General features: G+C 42.6%; 1 protein-coding gene across 4 annotated transcripts in view; it reads left to right on the top strand.

The window, feature by feature from the left end:
- The first annotated feature begins 18,879 nt into the window (after positions 1-18,879).
- LOC109906638 (neural cell adhesion molecule 2) overlaps positions 18,880-22,180 on the top strand; it is a 400,741-nt gene continuing 397,440 nt past the window's right edge. Inside the window, exon 1 of one of the 4 annotated variants that reach the window (XM_031792278.1) lies at positions 18,880-19,267. In XM_031792278.1, coding sequence (XP_031648138.1) covers positions 19,225-19,267 — 43 coding nt within the window. In that variant the 5' untranslated portion in view covers positions 18,880-19,224. The remainder of the gene's footprint in view (positions 19,268-22,180) is intronic. The other 3 variants (XM_031792280.1, XM_020504449.2, XM_031792279.1) reach the window with 3 other exon arrangements.

The raw sequence follows: 22,180 nt of genomic DNA on the forward strand, positions 1-22,180 counted from the left end.
AACTCCAGCCCATGATGGCATCCGTAGACCAGTTGATGAGTGGAGCCAGGAGAATCCCAACACCACGGGGATCTGGGAGGACTTGATGAGCAGGAACTGATTAGTCTCTCTGTGATTCCCTGACACCTGTAGGTTGATGGGAGTGATGTTATGGGTAACACGACGTATAGAGCGCCCATCCAATGCTCTAACAACCACAGGAATGGAGAGGGGCTGAGTGGGGATGTTCAGCTCGGAAGCCAGTTGTAACGGCTTTCTTTAGGTGAAGTAGACGCGGACCAAAATGCAGCGTGGTGGTTATTCATGTTCTTTAATAAAGGAACTATACATGAATAAACTAACCAAACAATAAATGTGCCGAAAACCTAAACAGTCCTATCTGGTGCAAACACAAAGACAGGAACAATCACCCACAAAATACACAGTGAAACCCCGGCTACCTAAATATGGTTTCCAATCAGAGACAACGAGAATCATCTGACTCTGATTGAGAACCGCCTCAGGCAGCCAAGCCTAATCTACACCCCTACTCAGCCGCAATCCCAATGCCTACAAAACCCCAATACAAAACACAACAAAATAAACCCATGTCACACCCTGGCCTGACCAAATATATAACGAAAACACAAAATACTATGACCAAGGCGTGACATGAAGTTTCTAAAAACTGTTTGAATTATGTCTGTGAGTATAACAGAACTCACAGGGCAGGCAATCTTCCAAACTAGTTTTGAAATCCTGAAAGTTGGGGCAACTTTGACGTCATCGCCCCCTCCCTTCCCAACAAGTTATGGATCTGGAAACACTTCCTATATCTTCCACTAGATGTCCTCATTCAGGAGAAAGTGTAATGGAGCATTTGCTGTGAACTTTGAGCTAATGGGAAGGAAAGTACTAGTGTCGCAAAAGATTCAGGTGCTTGAAGGCGCGTATGCGTTCGAGTGATTCGGCTGTTCCAATCAGCCCCAGATGAACATGGATGGCCCAGTTGGAATGCTATTCGATCTGTATGATCATAACATCCTGAAGATTGATTCTGCACTTAGTTTGACCAGTTTCGTCGACCTGTAATATGTAATTTGGAAGTTTTGATGCAAAGTTATCCTGGACCAGAAGTCATTTTTGGGGGCATTTGAGCTGAAAGTGGTAGCAAATGCTGCTACATGGACACTAGAATTGAACATTATGAAACAAAACGATTTATTGTTGAACTAGGACTCCTTGCACTACATTCTGATGGAAGATCATCAAAGGTAAGGGAAAATGTATGTTGTAATTTTGTATTTCTGTTGACTCCAACATAGCGGAGAAATATTGTTATTATTGCAATGTTAGGCTTTTTCCGTAACGTAAAAAAAAAATGTGACACAGCGGTTGCATTAAGAACCAGTGTATCTTTTTAATTATATGTAGAACATGTATCTTTAGTCAAAGTTTATGATGAGTATTTCTGTTATCTGGCGTAGCTTTCTATAATTCCTCCGAACATTTTGGAGAATTTTCTGAACATGGCGTCAATGTAAACCGAGATTTATGGATATAAAATGCATATTATCGAACTAAACATAAATGTACTGTGTAACATGTCATATGACTGTCATCTGATGAAGATTTTCAAGAGGTTAGTGAATGATTTTTTTTTTTATCCTGCTTTTGTCATTTTATCTTTTGTTGTACAAAATGGCTACGTTTTTTCTTTGTTTTGGTGGTAGTCTAACATAAATATATGCTGTGTTTTCGCCGTAAAACATTTAAAAAATCTGACACGCTTGGTAGATGAACAAGGTGTTTATCTTTCATTTGAGGTATTGGACTTGTTAATGTGTGGAGGTTAAATATTTCTAAGAATATTTTTGCTTTCCCTGCGCCACCGTTTCAGCTGAACAGGGGGGTGGAGTGCCTTTAGGGGAACCCATAGGCTTAAGAAGTAATTAAGGGTAATCTGAAGATGGTTCTGGCTAAGGCTAAAACTAGCAAGTGTAGAGAGTATAGAGATATTGTTATCTACGTCGGCACCAACGATGTTAGGATGAAACAGTCAGAGGTCACCAAGCGCAACATAGCTTCAGCGTGTAAATCAGCTAGAAAGATGTTTCGGCGTCGAGTAATTGTCTCTGGCCCCCTCCCAGTTAGGGGGAGTGATGAGCTCTACAGCATAGTCTCACAACTCAATTTCTGGTTGAAAACTGTTTTCTGCCCCTCCCAAAAGATAGATTTTGTAGATAATTGGCCCTCTTTCTGAAACTCACCCACAAACAGGACCAAGCCTGGCCTCCTAGCTGGAGGGTGCTCTCATCTTATCGACCAACATAGACAGGACTCCTCTAGCTCCACAATCAAATAGGGTGCAGGCCAGGCAGCAGGCTGTTAGCTTAGTGGAGTCTGCCACTAGCACAGTCAGTGTAGTCGGCTCAGCTATCCCCATTGAGACCGTGTCTGTGCCTCGACCTAGGTTGGGCAAAACTAAACATGGCGGTGTTCGCCTTAGCAATCTCACTATGATAAAGACCTCCTCCATTCCTGCCATTATTCGAAGAGATCGTCATAACTCACATCTCAAAATAGGGCTACTTAATGTTCGATCCCTCACTTCAAAGGCAGTTATAGTCAATGAACTAATCACTGTTCATAATCTTGATGTGATTGGCCTGAAACATGGCTTAAACCTGATGAATTTACTGTGTTAAATGAGGCCTCACCTCCTGTTTACACTAGTGACCATATCCCTTGTGCATCCCGCAAAGGCGGAGGTGTTGCTAACATTTACGAGAGCAAATTTCAATTTACAAAAAAATATATATGTTTTCGTCTTTTGAGCTTCTTGTCATGAAATCTATGCAGCCTACTCAATCACTTTTCTAGCTACTGTTTTACAGGCCTTCTGGGCCATATATAGCGTTCCTCACTGAGTCCCCTGAATTCCTATCGGACCTTGTAGTCATATCAGATAATATTCTCATTTTTTGTGATTTTAATATTCACATGGGAAAGTCCAAAGACCCACTCCAAAAGACTTTCGGGGCCATCATCGACTCAGTGGGTTTTGTCCAACATGTCTCTGAACCTAATCACTGGCACAGTCATACTCTGGACCTAGTTTTGTCCAATGGAATAAATGTTGTGGATCTTAATGTTTTTCCTCATAATCCTGGACTATCGGACCACCATTTTATTACGTTTGCAATCGCAACAAATAATCTGCTCAGGCCCCAACCAAGGAGCATCAAAAGTCGTGCTATAAATTCACAGACAACACAAAGATTCCTTGATGTCCTTTCAGACTCTGCCTACCCAAGGACGTCAGAGGACAAAATTCAATTTAACCACCTAACTGAGGAACTCAATTTAACTTTTCGCAATACCCTAGATGCAGTTGCACCCCTAAAAACTAAAAACATTTGTCATAAGAAACTAGCTCCCTGGTATACAGAAAATACCCGAGCTCTGAAGCAAGCTTCCAGAAAATTGGAACAGAAATGGTGCCACACCAAACTGGAAGTCTTCCGACTAGCTTGGAAAGACAGTACCGTGCAGTATCGAAGAGCCCTCACTGCTGCACTATCATCCTATTTTTCCAACTTAATTGATGAAAATAAGAACAATCCGAAATGTATGTTTGATACTGTCGCAAAGCTAACTAAAAAGCAGCATTCCCCAAGAGAGGATAGCTTTCACTTCAGCAGTAATACATTCATGAACTTCTTTGAGGAAAATATCATGATCATTAGAAAGCAAATTTCGGACTCCTCTTTAAATCTGCGTATTCCTCCAAAGCTCAATTGTCCTGAGTCTGCACAACTCTGCCAGGACCTAGGATCAAGAGAGACACTCAAGTGTGTTTAGTACTATATCCCTTGACACAATGATGAAAATAGTAATGGCCTCTAAACCTTCAAGCTGCATACTGGACCCTATTCCAACTAAACTACTGAAAGAGCTGCTTCCTGTGCTTGGCCCTCCTATGTTGAACATAATAAACGTCTCTCTATCCACCGGTTGTGTACCAAACTCACTAAAAGTGGCAGTAATAAAGTCTCTCTTGAAAATGCCAAACCGTGAACCAGAAAATATAAAATACTATCGGCCTATATCGAATCTTCCATTCCTCTCAATTTTGTTTGAAAAAGCTGTTGCGCATCAACTCACTGCCTTCCTGAAGACAAACAATGTATACGAAATGCTTCAGTCTGGTTTTACACCACATCACAACACTGAAACTGAAGGTGGTAAATGACCTTTTAATGGCGTCAGACCAAGGCTCTGCATCTGTCCTCGTGCTCCTAGACCTTAGTGCTGCTTTTGATACCATCGATCACCACATTCTTTTGGAGAGATTGGAAACCCAAATTGGTCTACACGGACAAGTTCTGGCCTGGTTTAGATCTTACCTGTCGGAAAGATATCAGTTTGTCTCTGTGAATGGTTTGTCCTCTGACAAATCAACTGTAAATTTCGGTGTTCCTCAAGGTTCCGTTTTAGGACCACTATTGTTTTCACTATATATTTTACCTCTTGGGGATGTCATTCGAAAACGTAATGTTAACTTTCACTGCTATGCGGATGACACACAGCTGTACATTTCAATGAAACATGGTGAAGCCCCAAAAATGCCCTCGCTACAAGCCTGTGTTTCAGACATAAGGAAGTGGATGGCTGCAAACGTTCTACTTTTAAACTCGGACAAAACAGAGATGCTTGTTCTAGGTCCCAAGGAACAAAGAGATCTTCTGTTGAATCTGACAATTAATCTTGATGGTTGTACAGTCATCTCAAATAAAACTGTGAAGGACTTCGGTGTTACTCTGGACCCTGATCCCTCTTTTGACGAACATATCAAGACTGTTTCAAGGACAGCTTTTTTTCCCATCTACGTAACATTGCAAAAATCAGAAACTTTTTGTCCAAAAATGATGCAGAAAAATGTATCCATGCTTTTGTTACTTCTAAGTTAGACTACTGCAATGCTCTACATTCCGGCTACCCGGATAAAGCACGACATAAACTTCAGTTAGTGCTAAATACGGCTGCTAGAATCCTGACTAGAACCCCCAAAAATTATCATATTACTCCAGTGCTAGCCTCCCTACAACTGGCTTCCTGTTAAGGCAAGGGCTGATTTCAAGGTTTTACTGCTAACCTACAAAGCATTACATGGGCTTGCTCCTACCTATATCTTTCCGATTTGGTCCTGCCGTACATACTTACACATACGCTACGGTCACAAGACGCAGGCCTCCTAACTGTCCCTAGAATTTCTAAGCAAACAGCTGGAGGCCGGGCTTTCTCCTATAGAGCTAAATTTTTATGGAATGGTCTGCCTACCCATGTGAGAGAAGCAGACTCGGTCTCAACCTTTAAGTCTTTACTGAAGACTCATCTCTTCAGTGGGTCATATGATTGAGTGTAGTCTGGCCCAGGAGTGTGAAGGTGAACGGAAAGGTTCTGGAGCAACGAACTGCCCTTGCTGTCTCTGCCTGGCCGGGTCCCCTCTCTCCACTGGGATTCTCTGCCTCTAACCCTATTACAGGGGCTGAGTCACTGGCTTACTGGTGCTCTTCCATGTTGTCCCCAGGAGGGGTGCGTCACTTGAGTGGGTTGAGTCACTGTCCTGATCTTCCTGTCTGGGTTGGCGCCCCCCCTTGGGTTGTGCCGTGCGGAGATCTTTGTGGGCTATACTCGGCCTTGTCTCAGGATGGTAAGTTGGTGGTTGAAGATATCCCTCCAGTGGTGTGGGGGCTGTACTTTGGCAAAGTGGGTGGGGTTATATCCTACCTATTTGGCCCTGTCCGGGGGTATCATCGGATGGGCCCACAGTGTCTCCTGACCCCTCCTTTCTCAGCCTCCAGGATTTATGCTGCAGTAGTTTATGTGTCGGGAGGCTAGGGTCAGTCTGTTATATCTGTAGTACTTCTCCTGTCTTATCCGGTGTCCTGTGTGAATATAAGTATGCTCTCTCTAATTCTGTCTTCCTGTCTTTCTTTCTCTCTCAGACCTGAGCCCTTGGACCATGCCTCAGGACTATCTGGCATGATGACTCCTTGCTGTCCCCAGTCCACCTGGCCATGCTGCTGCTCCAGTTTCAACTGTTCTGCCTGCGGCTATGCAACCCTGACCTGTTCATCGGACATGCTACTGTCCCAGACCTGCTGTTTTCAACTCTCTAGAGACAGCAGGAGCGGTAGAGGTACTCTTAATGATCGGCTATGAAAAGCCAACTGACATTTACTCCTGAGATGCTGACTTGCTGCACCCTCGACGACTACTGTGATGATTATTATTTGACCATGCTGGTAATTTATGAACATTTGAGCATCTTGGCCATGCTCTGTTATAATCTCCACCCGGCACAGCCAGAAGAGGGCTGGCCACCCCTCATAGCCTGGTTCCTCTCTAGGTTTCTTCCTAGATTTTGGCATTGCTTGCTGTTTGGGGTTTTAGGCTGGGTTTCTGTACAGCACTTTGAGATATCAGCTGATGTAAGAAGGGCTATATAAATAAATTTGATTTGATTTGATTTGTTGGTACTTTAGTCTTTTGGTGGCCCAAGTCATTTAAATGCCATGGATGAATTTGCAGTTATTCATTCATGCCCTTCTAATAGGCACTTACAGCACCTATAGCACTTAGTTAAACTATCCTAACCTAACCTAAGTTTAACCACTCTTATGAGAACTGAAGAACGATAAACCTGTACTCATTCAAAACAGTATGTGTGACATTTAGCATATTTTGTGAGCAGTGACCAAAATAAACATAACATTTCAAATAACTGGAAGACATACTGTCCAATGAGAGTTCCAAATACTGAAACTTGACTAAACTCAGAAGCTGCGGACTATGATGAGTTTAACAGAACTGTGCACTTTGGCATGATGAAAATGTCATGTGTGACATTTGGAACATAAAAAAGGGTCAGGATGGCATATGTCAATATACAGTATATGGCAATATGGCAATACGATAGCAATAGAACTTTGCCATGGCAGTTTGAAAGGCACATTTTTGATCTAAAATGTTCTCAAATCTTTCAATGCCTCCCCCACCCTCAACCACCACCAACTCCAAGACCCACAATCCCATTTCTAAACTAAAACACAAAAAGCTTGAATAACAAAACCTCTGGAGGCGATAATAACAGGTAGGCTGTAAAAATGGCACAATTCATTTTGAGCAGAGCACTTCACCATTAAAAGCCTATATTGGCACTTGATGAAATTGGAGTTCATAATGGATCCAATTATCACTCCAACTGAATCATTGTACTCTGCAGGGATATATGATAGTTAGTGACTTTTCTTCATTCCCTCACCACTACCCCTGCTCCTACAGCAGAGTATTCATCATTTGATATTTATATAATTTTATATGACTTTACAATTAAAGCATGCACAGATATCTGTGATTGAGGTTGTTCAAATCTATTGCAGAACTGTTACATATGGGAGTTTGTGGGCATGTAAAGCAGAAACACAAATGCAGACACACATGCACATGGACAGGTCCAAACACACACACACACTCTTTCTCTCACACACACACACATTCCTCCCTGTCATTATAGGCCTCTCCTTCTCCTCTCCCTGCATCCCCGTAGTCTTGTATATCTCCCAAGCCAATAATCATTAGAATTAATGTATCCCTCTTTAAGCCTTTAATGAAATGTTTTAAATGTATGGTTACAGGCAGCATCGCAGTCTGATTCATAATCGCCCATCCTGCCATTTTATCGGGTTCTGGTGTTTCTCATGTCCGCATCAGTATATTAATTTTGACCCTGGGAGGCGGTATATCACACGAGATCCTGTCCATTGTCTCTCCCACACCACATTTTCTTAAGCAGTATAGCCATAAAGAATACTTTATTGATCTACCCCTTTGCAGGTTTAATAAGTGCGTTGCATAACAAGTGTTTTAGTGTTAAATAAATCAGGTTTGGGCAGGGAGCAGGAGTACTGGCTGTCAGGGAGAGGGTTGGACACACACACACACACACACACACACACACACACACACACACACACACAAAGAGAGCCAACCACTAAGGAGAGAGGCAAGAGAGGAGAAAGACCCTTTGCCAGACTAGTCAGTGTGAGTATGCTGTCAAAAGAGCGCTGAACGCCTGGTAGAATTGCTGGGAGAGATATGTCAGAAATATCACGAGTTTGGCCAGTATGTTTTAGTGTAAGTCTGATGTCTTTACATGTGTGTGTCTGAATACACACATGAAAAGCTGGTATTGTTGGTAACAAGGTAACCAATTCTTCCTGACAATTTTTTTTTACAAACTAGTATCTATGAAAGATGTCATGAAACTATCAGCAAATACGCCTTACCGACCCTCTAGCCTGAGGAATTTATGGTCAGCCTGTTGCAAGCTAACACCCCCGGATCAGTTAAGGACAGGGGGAATTCAATCAGGGAGATCCATTGGCCACTGCTGAGGCAGTGGAGTGAGATAGATGGCTTTAAAAGGTTACGAAGGGGCCAAGCCCCATGGTTCAGTATTTCATCCCTGTCCAATTGTGTTTCTTGTTTGGGGCAGCAGCAATGTAGGGAGGGATGTATCAGGGAAGTATAAAACTGCCTCCACATCATCTTTCTCTCTCTGTTTCTGCATATCGCTTCGCATCTCTCTCTCTCTGCATCCCTCTTTAACACAGAACCCAGGAGGCCTAAGTCTACATCAATAATAACAACATATTTTAGTTAAGAGTCAAAGCTGTGGGAAATTGTGGGAGGGTGATCGATGAAAATCTTAAATAAATGTCAAGATTGTTGTGGGAATGTTACACGGTGGAGCTGTGACACATAATGTGGTCGTGACTTGTGCGCATGCCCGTGTACTGACACACACACACACACACACACACACACACACACACACACACACACACACACACACACACACACACACACACACACACACACACACACACACACACACACACACACATATTAAAGTACTCAATCATAATTAACACATTCATCCTTTAGAACATTATGAAGATGCTGTGAGATGTTTATTCTTCACAACAGGGCCACAGATACCACAGGGTCACCATCCAAATCTCAGCCTAGTCCAGACATTTCTGTCATCTCACTCTCACCTTCTCCCTCCTCTCTCTCCCTTTCTCCCTCCATCCTAGCGCTTCTATCTTTCTTATCCCCAGATCCTGATATGAAGAAAATCCTGTTTAAATTACATCAGGAGGAGTGAAGGGGAAAAGAGGCATTATCGGCACACGAAGATAAGAATAAAAGGGGGAACGTGGCGCAAAAATGAAAGGTCACACAGGCCACCCTTCAGACTTGCAGGGGGAAGCTTTGAAGGTCAGAGAGATTGAGGGGATGATCCATTCAGGTGAATGACACCGATTTAATTGGGTCGATTCGGTCACACACACACAGATATGCATATGCGCACACACACATACACGTGCGTGTGCAAACACACATGCATGTACACACATAAGCACAAGTGCACACATACACACACACACACACACACAAATGTAACCCCCCCATGATTCATCCAATCATTGTCTATCTTTCTTTTCTGCCTCTCTTCTATCTAAATTCATCTTTGATTGAATTATGAATTGCACTAATTTCATGGAAAACAATAGTACTGCACCAGTCTTTTTTTGAAAATGTACCATTTCCATCTAAGTACAGCATACATCTCATAGATTGCAGAGGATCAAGTTCTACCAAGACCTTAATTTCCCAAGCGGAAAGGGAACTTGAGCTAGTGTTTGGAGATTATAGGAGTCTTTTAGAGTCAAACTTTTCAGGGATCCAGTAGAGAGGCCTGCTGCTCTGTGACCCTGCATGACCGCAGACCTCTAAATCACTAATCTGACAGAGTACTTACTGATAGATGTTTTATCAACAAAATGTCCACCCATCAGAAGGCACTGACCACTGACCCCTAACACTAACAGCTGACATATGAGAGGGCAAATGGAAGCTGCATATGGGAGCCATACACACACTCACATGTGAAATGACTTTGCACATGTTAATCTGTGTGTGTGTCTCTCTGTATCATTGTGAGTTTTCAAGTCTGTGTACACACACCGACACACATATACAGACTTGACAACTCACATTGATACACAGACGCATACACACACAGAAACTAAAATTTGGAAAGTCATACACAGACACACATACATACACACACACACATTGTCCATCCATCTGTCCAACTATCTGTCAGTCTTTGTCCATATATCGTCTGCTTTTATGTATTAAGGGAGGGTCAATGTTACTGTGAGAGATTACTCCAGGCCGCAGGCAGGGGGCAAGCCATCTTCTCTTCTTTCACCTTAATGAAATATGACTGGCATCTCAGCATGAGGAGGGCACTGATCCCCTTCAAACACTCCCACCCCCCCACACACACCATGATAATGTACCATAATTTCTCCCTCTCCTCATTTCACAGCATTTCCTCAACCATCAGCCATCCTCAGCCTTCCTGTCTTTTTTTATTGAGGCGGTGCCTCCTTCAATTACAACGGCCCGTAATCCTAGACTGATGCGAGGATGGATTAAACGGGATTCGGAGATAATCTGGTTGACCCCTCGACCCTAACCCAGTATGAGGGAGCGAGAAAGGGAAAATGGAGTTTAAAATGAGAGAACCAACGAAAGCCGACGGGGGCTTTGACCATAATGTCTCCACTGAGCCGACTCTATGGATCTACGCGCCTCTCCATGTCACGGGGTATTACTTCCTGTGAGGCTCCTGTGGAAACCTAGAATTGGATCAGGAAGGTTGCAGCTCATATAGTCAGCATCTGCCGATTTACAGTACATATACTAGGGCCTGGTATCTAACAGGGATATATGTGACCATCCGGGTTTTAGGGTTGTTAGCCCGTTGAGCTAAAGTCTAGGCATAAACTCAGGGAACAGTGAGCATATAACTGTATGTCTAATGGTAGCTTAAACAATTGTCATCTTCAAGTTTCTCTTTGATATATTGTACATAATATTCTGAAAATGGATAGGGTTGTTGATTATCCGTTGTAAGGGTTTCTTTCTGACGCATTCATTATATCTGTTGACAAGGGAAAATAATAGAAGTTGTGCACCTCAACGATTAAGGTTACCGGTTTGAATTGTTCAGCGTCTGTGTTGCAAGACCATTCTTGCAATAACTATTCAACAACTACAGTATATACCGTAAAGGGACAGTATCAAGGTCAGTAATAGATAAATAATAACCAAGCATCAGCATTCATAGTGCAGTCAATGTATCTGCTACAGACATCCTCTCTTCAATATCAGCCAATTAGCTCTTTACAATGTAAATATGGCTGGGGGCCCTCTCAGACATTAAATGTAAGAGAAAGAGTTTAGTATACTCTTGAACACAAGACAATTCCAAGGTCTAGAGTAACCAGAGCAAGGACAAATTAGTAATATTTGTGGTGACTGGTGAAGGTTTTCTTAGAGACAACGGTTTGCTCACAGCCATTCCTGAAAATAAACGGAAATATCTGGTATGTGTGTGTGAATTTGAGTGTGTGCGTGTTTGCGTGTATGTGTGTGTTCATATTTGTGCCTGGCAGTTTATGAGTGAGTTTTGAGTGTGTGTGTGTGTGTGTGTTTATGTGATTGCATGTACACATGTCCGTGTCTGTCTGTGTGTGTACTGTATGTGTTTAATTATTGAGGGCCTCAGTGATTCCTTCGAATCCTGCCCACATTGCTTGCTGACTCAGTACTCTGTGTGGTAATTCAATCACAGGTAGGCCCTGTTTTCTGATCCTCGCCAAACATTACAGATGACAAATATAGCAATGAGATCTACGTACACCTACACTCTGGCATTGAAGTCCAGGCATTTATTAAGAAAGAAAAGCAACTTGAATTAAAATTAGAAAATATAATAATTAATGAATTGGAGTTTATCACATGTATAACGACACAGGCTTTCTCTAAAGTACTTGTCATCTTAATTGGTATGATACACACAAACAACACCTTTCTCTCTATTATTCAATTAATATCAACCGTTTTAATTTTAATTTTTTAAACTTTTTATCCCACTTTCTGTTCTTTACTGTAAGTTCCCATCGATAAATGTATTGTTTGTGATACACAGCATAATATAATATCACATGTGCCACTTTGGTAGATGCTTTAAGCCCAGCAATTTACGGTATACATATTTGATGTGATTCCTGCATGAATGAACCCTCATTGGTATTGTTAGTGCCAATGCCAATTGAGCCACACAGGACAAACGTTCATAACTGTAAATGGAAAATGCCCTTGTGGTTTAAACAGTCTAAACAGTTTAAACAGTTAAACAGTCAGTCCAACAATCTGCTCAATCTCAGTAAGTAGCATGATGAGTTCCTCAAAGAGTCCATGTCAGCAAACATAGAGCACAAACATCCCCAGCCCTATCCTCATCCAGCCTCACATATCCTGAATGACCTGTCTCCAACCTAAATTCTCCAATCTCTCATGTCTTTTCAGTCATCCCAGAAGACTGATGTTGAAGACCCCATGTTTTTCTAATAACATGTCGATAGCCCTCAAACTGAGCTCCATTTGGATGGCAGGCCGGAGGCAGACACAGATCCTTCTCTTACCTATAGCGAAGGGGATCGGGACTCGGGAGTGGATCCGTGGACCGCCTCTCGTTCTGGGAAATCAGTGAAAGGAATGTCCTTCCCAACATGGCTAACGAGGGTGTCATGTTCATTGAGTCTCTCCCTCACTTTTGGTCCTTCAAAAATGTAGGTGCATGACGCTTCTGCAAGCTGTCACTGTCAGTACTGGGGTTGAATGTCACAGTCAAAGGACTGGGCTGCGTGCGTAAACTGAATAATTATCTTTGTGTTTAGTCATTCCTGCATGCCAGAGGTTAAATACGAAACAGGTGTTGGAAGTATAAAAGAAGCCTTTTGTTTGACCAGCTGCAGTTTGTTTATACAGATCATTCTCATTAACATAGAAAATCTATTTTGCGATAGAGACCAGTCTCAGTTGATCCTTCAAAGCTCCCCACTGGGCACACACTGGTTGAATCCATGTTGTTTCCAAGTTATATGGGGGTGCCACAGGGTTCAATCCTCCGGCCGACTCTTTTCTCTGTATATATCAATGATGTTGCTCTTGCTGCGGGTGATTCCCTGATCCACCTCTACGCAGACGACACCATTCTATATACTTCCAGCCCGTCCTTGGACACTGTGCTATCTAACCTCCAAACGAGCTTCAATGCCATGCAACACTCCTTCCGTGGCCTCCAACTGCTCTTAAACGCTAGTAAAACCAAATTTATGCTTTTCAACCGTTCGCTGCCTGCACCCGCACGCCTGACCAGCATCACCACCATGGATGGTTCCGACCTTGAATATGTGGACATCTATAAGTACCTAGGTGTCTGGCTAGACTGTAAACTCTCCTTCCAGACTCATATCAAACATCTCCAATCGAAAATCAAATCATGAGTCGGCTTTCTATTCCGCAACAAAGCCTCCTTCACTCACGCCGCCAAACTTACCCTAGTAAAACTGACTATCCTACCGATCCTCGACTTCGGCGATGTCATCTCCAAAATTGCTTCCAACACTCTACTCAGCAAACTGGATGCAGTTTATCACAGTGCCATCCGTTTTGTCACTAAAGCACCTTATACCACCCACCACTGCGACTTGTATGCTCTAGTCGGCTGGCCCTCACTACATATTCATCGCCAGACCCACTGGCTCCAGGTCATCTACAAGTCCATGCTAGCTAAAGCTCCGCCTTATCTCAGTTCACTGGTCACGATGGCAACACCCAGCTGTACATAGTCTATCGGTAAATAGCCCACCCATTTTTACCTACCTCATCCCCATACTGTTTTTATTTATTTACTTTTCTGCTCTTTTTGCACACCAATATCTCTACCTGTACATGACCATCTGATCATTTATCACTCCAGTGTTAATCTGCAAAATTGTAATCATTCGCCCACCTCCTCATGCCTTTTGCACACAATGTATATAGACTCTCTTTTATTTTATTTTATACTGTGTTATTGACTTGTTAATTGTTTACTCCATGTGTAACTCTGTGTTGTCTGTTCACACTGCTATGCTTTGTCTTGGCCAGGTCGCAGTTGCAAATGAGAACTTGTTCTCAACTAGCCTACCTGGTTAAATAAAGGTGAAATAAAAAAATAAAAAAATTGATTTCAATTAAATGACATTGAACCAAAGTGAAATAGACATTGAATTGACATCTGTGCCCAGTGGGTGCAAATCATTTCTCAATCAATATTGGTCAAACTGTCAGAAGGTACAAAGCAGAGTTCAACAGTGTATAGCCTCCTGACTTGGCTTTATTCGGTTAAATATTGTGAGTTAAGGGGGTGTGTCACAATATCTATCAATTTAACCAAGTTTGCAGTAAAATATTTGTATACAACGATCAATTTCATATATGGGAGACCTTAGACATATGTTAAAACATGGTTGTGCTTTGTTATACCTCGGGTAGGGGTATCTCAAAGACTAAAGCCCTTTTTGAAGATTGGCCACTAGTCTATTTTTGTGGACCCCAGGAATAGTAGCTGCTGCTTCTGAAAAAGCTAATAGGGATCCAAATAAATAACATTGTTGATTCTAAGAATGCCTTGAAGATACATACACTCACCCAAGTGGAGATAAATACCACAGAGTTTCTAACATCGCGAGGCCCAATATTGCGAGACTTCCTTCAATGCTTGCAAAGCAGACTAGACCGGGGGTTTGGGGTTTGAGAAGTCAATGATAGAAGTAAAATTATTCTTTAAGTTGTTATTTTTCTTGAAGTCTAAAGGCGCAACCTAGATTCGAGCCAATGTCTTAAGTAGCTAGACATGTTATTACTCCAACCTCGTCTAAGTGACAAACGTACACGTTTTCATTTTAGTCGAATACAACTTTATATTAAATGCGCAGTTCGGCGTGAGACAACGCTTTGACCCGATTAAGTGTTTCTACGCATGAGCTTAGCTAGCCAACATTAGCATGACATCGCCTACAAGCATGATCGGGGATTTCTATTAGAGAAGTAGTTTCTACATATTTTCATACTAAACCATCTATGTAAATACGGTTCTTTATTCTTGCAGTTCATGACAGAAATACCCCAGGCACTGAAGGGCCTTGGTGTGTACATTGCTCTTTTCATTTAGCCCACGCCTGAAAGTTATAACCTCAATGGCGCTGCTGAAGTGGGCCACATGACACTGAGAGAAATAGGGAACAGCTGTTGTGATGTGTTACCACGGAGAACCTGGTCTCTGACTCCGGGCGGCCATTGTAACAGCAGTCTTTATGTATCGCTTGTGTAGTTGACCTGTGCCACTATACAATATGTCATCATCACCAAATGTTCTCTTGTTAATCACTATTATATATACAAGGTGTTATATTAGTGTTGTGAATTTTCTGGCACCACACACATGCATGCAAATGAACACACACAAACACACATACTCACACACCCGTGACACACAGAGTTTCACCCTACACAAGCTTCGACACACACACACACACACACACACACACACACACACACACACACACACACACACACACACACACACACACACACACACACTGTATCACAAAACGGGTTGCCGGGGCAACAACCGAGTTTCTGGAGGGACACTGTTGATGAGCCAGTGAACAGGTCCCTTGTGATGATGGCTGTGGAGATCTGGTTACCATACTATCGTCCTTCCAGTCGCTCTAGAAAACATCAAGGCACTGCTTCGACTTCTTCCAAGGCAGATCCCCATGAGGGGGAAACAACCCAGCGTATGGGTTGGAGACTTAGGAGACACTCATTGAGTGCATCTAATTGGAGCGAACAGGAGGGGCAGCCCAGCAATAGTGTGGGCTAATAGAACTAGATGTCAGGTAAATAAAGGAGGTGTTTATTTTCCAAAAGCTTGAAGCCGTGGTCGATTATATATTTGAGGATGTGTCAGGCATACTGAATTTTAGACTTGATTTGGCTTGTTCCTTTCAGCTCCTAATGGAGCAAAGGGCCTCAACGGTGCATCCCCAGAGAACTCTGTTCTGGGCGGTTTTCTTGACCCCATTCTGAGTGGTTTTTAGGGCTCATGTTTACTGTCTGATTGACATCCCCTCGGTCGTCATCGCTAGACTAAAACAAGGGTGATAATGTGATTGCACAGTTTAATTTATGGATATATTTGATCCAATCATCATGAAGAGTAGTGATCAGATCTACTTTTTGCATATGCTACCTTTGGCTGACACAACATGCTTATGCCAGTGTGCACCATCTGAATGACTTTGCTCTGGCAGTGTGTTGGGACCATCAGGTTCCTCTCTTAAGCTACTGGATTGATTAGACATAAACCAGAATGGCTTAGGTGTTTTGACTAGTGATGCTGCAAGGGTGTGTTGCTGAATGAGCGTTGCTGCTGCAGTGTCATAGACCAGCCATACTGTAGTGAGTGGAGCTGTCTATGGTGCTGAAATGGATGCTCTTCAGTCACACTCGTGTCCCTAATAGTGGCACAAGGTGTCAGAGGAGTCCATTTTTATATAATCTCCCCGCCTCGCGACCCCCACCACCGGACAGACCCCAATTCTCCATATTCTATTACAGTATGATAAAGTAGCTATATAGCCCATCTATAATTTACCCCAAACAACTACCTCTTCTCCTACTGTATTTATTGATTTTGCTCCTTTGCACACCATTATTTATATTTCTACTTTGCACATTCTTCCACTGCAAATCTACCATTCCAGTGTTTTACTTGCTATAGGGTATTTACTTCGCCACCATGGCCTTTTTTTTGCCTTTACCTCCCTTATCTCACCTCATTTGCTCACATTGTATACAGACTTATTTTTCTATTGTATTATTGACTGTATGTTTGTTTTACTCCATGTGTAACTCTGTGTTGTCGAACTGCTTTGCTTTATCTTGGCCAGGTCTCAGTTGTAAGTGAGAACTTGGTCTCAACTTGCCTACCTGGTTAAATAAAGGTGAAATAAAAAAGTAAAATAAAAGTATCTAGAAGAAAACGGCTCAGGCACAACATAAAGCTAGCATGACAAAGTTGCTATTCTTGCTCAACTTCTGCTACATTTCCTTGAAAGCATGTTCCAACCCAGACATTTAGAGAGACAACATGAACTTAAAAATGGCCTCTTTCCCAGAGTACAAAGACAATAAAAGAATGTTTTCACAGTGCGATCCTGGTGCATAAATGTCAGTGGAGTTAATGGATGTCACGGCTATTCCTTTGAGACAAGAGGCTTGAATGCCTGTGTTTCGTGTCTCTTTTCTACATCATATTGTTAGAGGGCAGAGATAGATTTTTATGTTCTTCTGGGCTGAATGGCTTTGAACTTTAACAGCTCAATGGGGAAAAGGAGCAACACAATTACCAACCTTTTAAAGAGTGATTTAGCCTTAAACACCATGATAGTGGCAGTGGTTAAGTCACATACCTCTCATTTTCGAGGCAGAAACCTTTGATATGGTTATTGTCACACATCTCAAATAGCATATTGATACCAGCCTAAATGAAGTGAGGAATCTGGTGACTTACATGATGTCACTTTCACACCTTTCCTCAGTTACATTTGTGCTTATATTACCGTTGGACGAGTCTTGGGTTGTTAGCGTGCACTGCCAGACGAAAGAACTACAATAGACTGGTGAAGAATACACAAATGAATTGATCACGACTACCTGTGCGTGTGGGAGAGGGAGAGAGAGTGTTTGTGGTGTAGGAGGGGGCATGAGGCATGTGGGGTCACTATCCTATGAATTTCAGACTCCAATGTCAATCGTATCCACATATACTATATATACAAAAGTATGTGGACACGCCTTCAAATGAGTGGATTTAGATGTTTCAGCCACACCTGTTGCACATAGCCATGCAATCGCCGTAGACAAACATTGGCAGTAGAAAAGCTTTACTGAAGAGCTCAGTGACTTTCAATGTGGCACCATCATAGGACGCCACCTTTCCCACAAGTCAATGTGTCAAATTTAGTGCCAACTGTGAAGTTTGGTGGAAGAGGAATAATGGTCTGGGGCTGTTTTTCATGGATCGGGGTAGGCCCCTTAGTTTGAGAGAATGGAAACCTTAACGCTACAGCGTGCAATGACATTTTAGATGATTGTGTGCTTCCAACTTTGTGGCAGCAGTTTGGGGAAGGCCCATTCCTGTTTCAGCATGACAATGCCCAAGTGCACAAAGTGAGGTCCATACAGAAATGGTTTGTCGAGATTGGTGTGGAAGAACTTGATTGAGAGCCCTGACCTCAATCCCATTGAACACCTTTGGGATGAATTGGACGCAGACTGCGAGCCAGGCCTAATCACCCAACATCAGTGCCGACCTCACTAATGCTCTTGTGGCTGAATGTGACTGCAGCAATGTTCCAAAATATTCCAACATCTAGGAAAGCTGTCTACGAATAGTGGAGGCTGTTATAGCAGCAAAGGGGGGACCAACTGTATATTAATGCCCATGAATTTGGAATGAGATGTTGGATGTATCATGCAGATTTAGTTTGGATAGCGCACTGCAAGTGAGTTACTCGGTGTGTGCCAAGAAACAAAATGCAAAAAAATAAAATAAAGAAGAAGCTTTTTTTCCAGCTGAATATGCATATCATTTGTACAAACATACAGCAAAGCCATTCGCTGTTCTCGTGTGTGCGCGCGCGTGACAGAGAGCGAGAGGATAGGGAGAAGAGACCTGCAGTCCGAACAGTGCTCTCCACAACCCGTAAATAATGAAACAGTTCATGTCACACGGATTTCTTCGATAGAATGTAACACTGCAAATTGCACAGTCCTGCATCCATCATCTATTAGTTCGACTCCCGAACAAATTATTGAACTATTATAAACTATACTTTTGATAAACAATAATTGGAGTGATTTGGACCTTTAAACGAAAGTCATTTTTCTCTCGGGGGGTATAGTGAGTGATGTATAAATGCGGACTGCTCAGTGGAGTCAGGCAACGAAGGAGTAAAAAGTAAGTGCGAGCTGGGGAGCGAGCGGGGGAGCGCGCGCCAGAGAGGGAGCGAGAGAACGCCAGCGGACCTCAAGACCGAGGGCGAAAGGAGTGTCGCGGTTCCTGCTATAATAACAGCTACTAAAAACCTCCACTAACAGCGAACGCTGGAAGCGGTCCATCAGCCAAACCTGCTCAAAATGATTATCCAACTCCTATGGTTTCTTGTCTGCGGCAGTCAAGGTAGGGAGACATGTCTCTTGGCGTTGTGGACTTCGTGGATGGATAAGTTGCCCTATTCGCCCGCTCTTGTCCATATATCCCTATCGGCGGTAACAATTATGTTAGGGAGATTTGGGAGAAGGAGACGGTAGAGCGCGAGCAAGAGAGAGAGAGGGGCGGATTGTTTGACCGCTGGTGTTTTGTAGTTTCAGCACGTCTGATTGGAATGCTTGCTTTTTGAAAAGGGGATTATCAAGACCCCGTTGACATCATTGAACTGTTCTGGTATTATTCCGCCATTGAATGTGACATCCATCGATTGGTAGAGAGTGGCTATATCTGGTCAATTTTTTTTTCTTCATCAGTAGGAGAGAAATAATTGTGGATAGATGCATGTGGCTGTGGAAAGGCAACAATAGGCTGTGCTTTGTTTAGTTTTTTTTGTATCTCAAGGAGAACAACAAATCACAAAAAACAATGTTATGATGTGGGTGATTGCCTAGGGAAAACAGAAGGTGTCCGTGGCATGCAGTTGGCACTGCCCTGATTATTTGGCTTTATTTTGTTAACACACAGCGCAATCATAACACTACAACCTCAGGGCCAGCTATTTAAATTCAAACTGTTTATTCTTTGTTTGTCAAATAACTAAGCTTTTGTGTATCGATGATTAAACAAGAAAGAACTGAGTAGGTATAGACGAGCTGTAGCTAGTTTAGTTTAGGGTGGAAATGTAACCCCAAAATTGCGCAGGTGAACATATATGAATGGTGGGAAGGATTGCTCTGCTCACCCCTGAGAGGGATTTCATGTCACTGGCGCAGCAATGGACACAGGGTAAACCCGGTTTCATTATCGTGCTTGTTTTTTTTAGTGTCTAAAGGTACCTCTGAAGTTAGCAGTCAATTGCGGGCAGTCAAGCACTAGAAAGGGAAAGGGGATGACTTGTTTGGCCGCAGTCGTTTTTTAGGTGGAACGGCAGGTGGGGGTAGAGCGCTGCAAATTAATATTCAGTCAGAAGATGTATGATTGCGATGTATGATTGTAAAATTAGGCTAGTGGCCATTTTTAGGCTAGTGGCCATTTACCCCCAGTAAATATCGGCCAAATATTCATTCGACCCGACTTCCGAATGAATATGTAGGTCGTGACCTGCAATACTTTTTTGCCACATTCAACATAAAAAACAACCAACCATTCACCTACTTGAGAATCCCCAGCATTATTCAGGCTGAGAGAACATTCCAGTTAGTCAATGGGTCTTGTTAGCATGCAAACTGCATCTGCTGAGTGCCTGCACCAAACTGTTGTAAAAATGGAAACTATTCACCCACCCAGCCCTGAATACCCTGCCAGTCATACAGGAAGGATACTGCCCTTGTGGCTGCAGCTTGCCCAGAAAGACCAGGTAGCTGTGCAACCTGGTCAGGCCCCAGAACGACAACCACTACTGGCTACTTCACCCTGGCCATCTCACCCTGTTAGGACACACTCATGTCCTGTCACCTCAAATACTTAGAATTAACCTTGCAGACTTAGTTTCAGTGGGGAAAATAGGGGAAATGTTAGCTCGACATATACACTACTAGAGTGGCTGACTGTTGTATTACAGGTTGCTTTCCTGTAACTTGGTGATGCTACTATTTGCTGGTGTTGTAAAAAACATGAACACACATTGAAAAGCTAGTTGGCTTCAGCTATTCAAACATGAGGCATGGTAGAGCCTCTCATAGTGCTGGTTATGCCAAGAGTTGTATGAAACCCTTTTTAATAAAGACAGAATAAGACAATACAAAATAAACTAGGGAAATTTATATCCCAGGTAAGTAATTATGTCGGCCATATTGGATTCGGAATAAGAATGATTTACAAAAAAGTCTCTCTGGCCATGAGTGGACACAATTCTGGAAAAAAGCCTTGTATACAAAATGCATATTTACAGTTGAAGTCGGAAGATTACATACACCTCAGCCAAATACATTTAAACTCAGTTTTTCACAATTCCTGACGTTTATCCTAGTAAAAATTCCCTGTTTTAGGTCAATTAGGATCACCACTTTATTTTAAGAATGTGAAATATCCAAATAATAGTAGAGTGATTTATTTCAGCTTTTATTTATTTCATCACATTCCCAGTGGGTCAGAAGTCTACATACACTCAATTGGTATTTGGTAGCATTGCCTTTAAATTGTTTAACTTGGGCCAAACGTTTCGGGCAGCCTTCCACAAGCTTCCCACAATAAGTTGGGTGAATTTCGGCCCATTCCTCCTGACAGAGTTGGTGTAACTGAGTCAGGTGTGTAAGGCCTCCTTGCTCGAATGTGCTTTTTCAGTTCTGCCCACACATTTTCTATGGGATTCAGGTCAGTTCTTTGTGATGGCCACTCCAATACCTTGACTTTGTTGTCCTTAAGCCATTTTGCCACAACTTTGGAAGTATGCTTGGGGTCATTGTACATTTGGAAGACCCATTTGCGACCAAGCTTTAACTTCCTGACTGATATCTTGAGATGTTGCTACAATATATCCACCAAATTTTCTTGCCTCATGATGCCATCTATTTTGTGAAGTGCAGCAGTCCCCTCCTGCAGCAAAGCACCCCCACAACATGATGCTGCCACCCCCGTGCTTCACGGTTGGGATGGTGTTCTTCGGCTTGCAAGCCTCCCCCTTTTTCCTCCAAACATAACGATGGTCATCATGGCAGTTCCATTTTTGTTTCATTCATTCAGAACATAGGACATTTCTCCAAAAGTGCGTTCTGTGTCCCCATGTGCTGTGGCAAACCGTAGTCTGGCTTTATTATGGCGGTTTTGGAGCAGTGGCATCTTCCTTGCTGAGCATGTCGATATGGGACTCATTTTACTGTGGATATAGATACTTTTGTACCGGTTTCCTCCAGCATCTTTACAAGGTCCTTTGCTGTTGTTCTG

Source organism: Oncorhynchus kisutch, linkage group LG16 (genome assembly GCF_002021735.2).
Source record: "Oncorhynchus kisutch isolate 150728-3 linkage group LG16, Okis_V2, whole genome shotgun sequence".
In the NCBI taxonomy this organism is placed as follows: domain Eukaryota; kingdom Metazoa; phylum Chordata; class Actinopteri; order Salmoniformes; family Salmonidae; genus Oncorhynchus; species Oncorhynchus kisutch.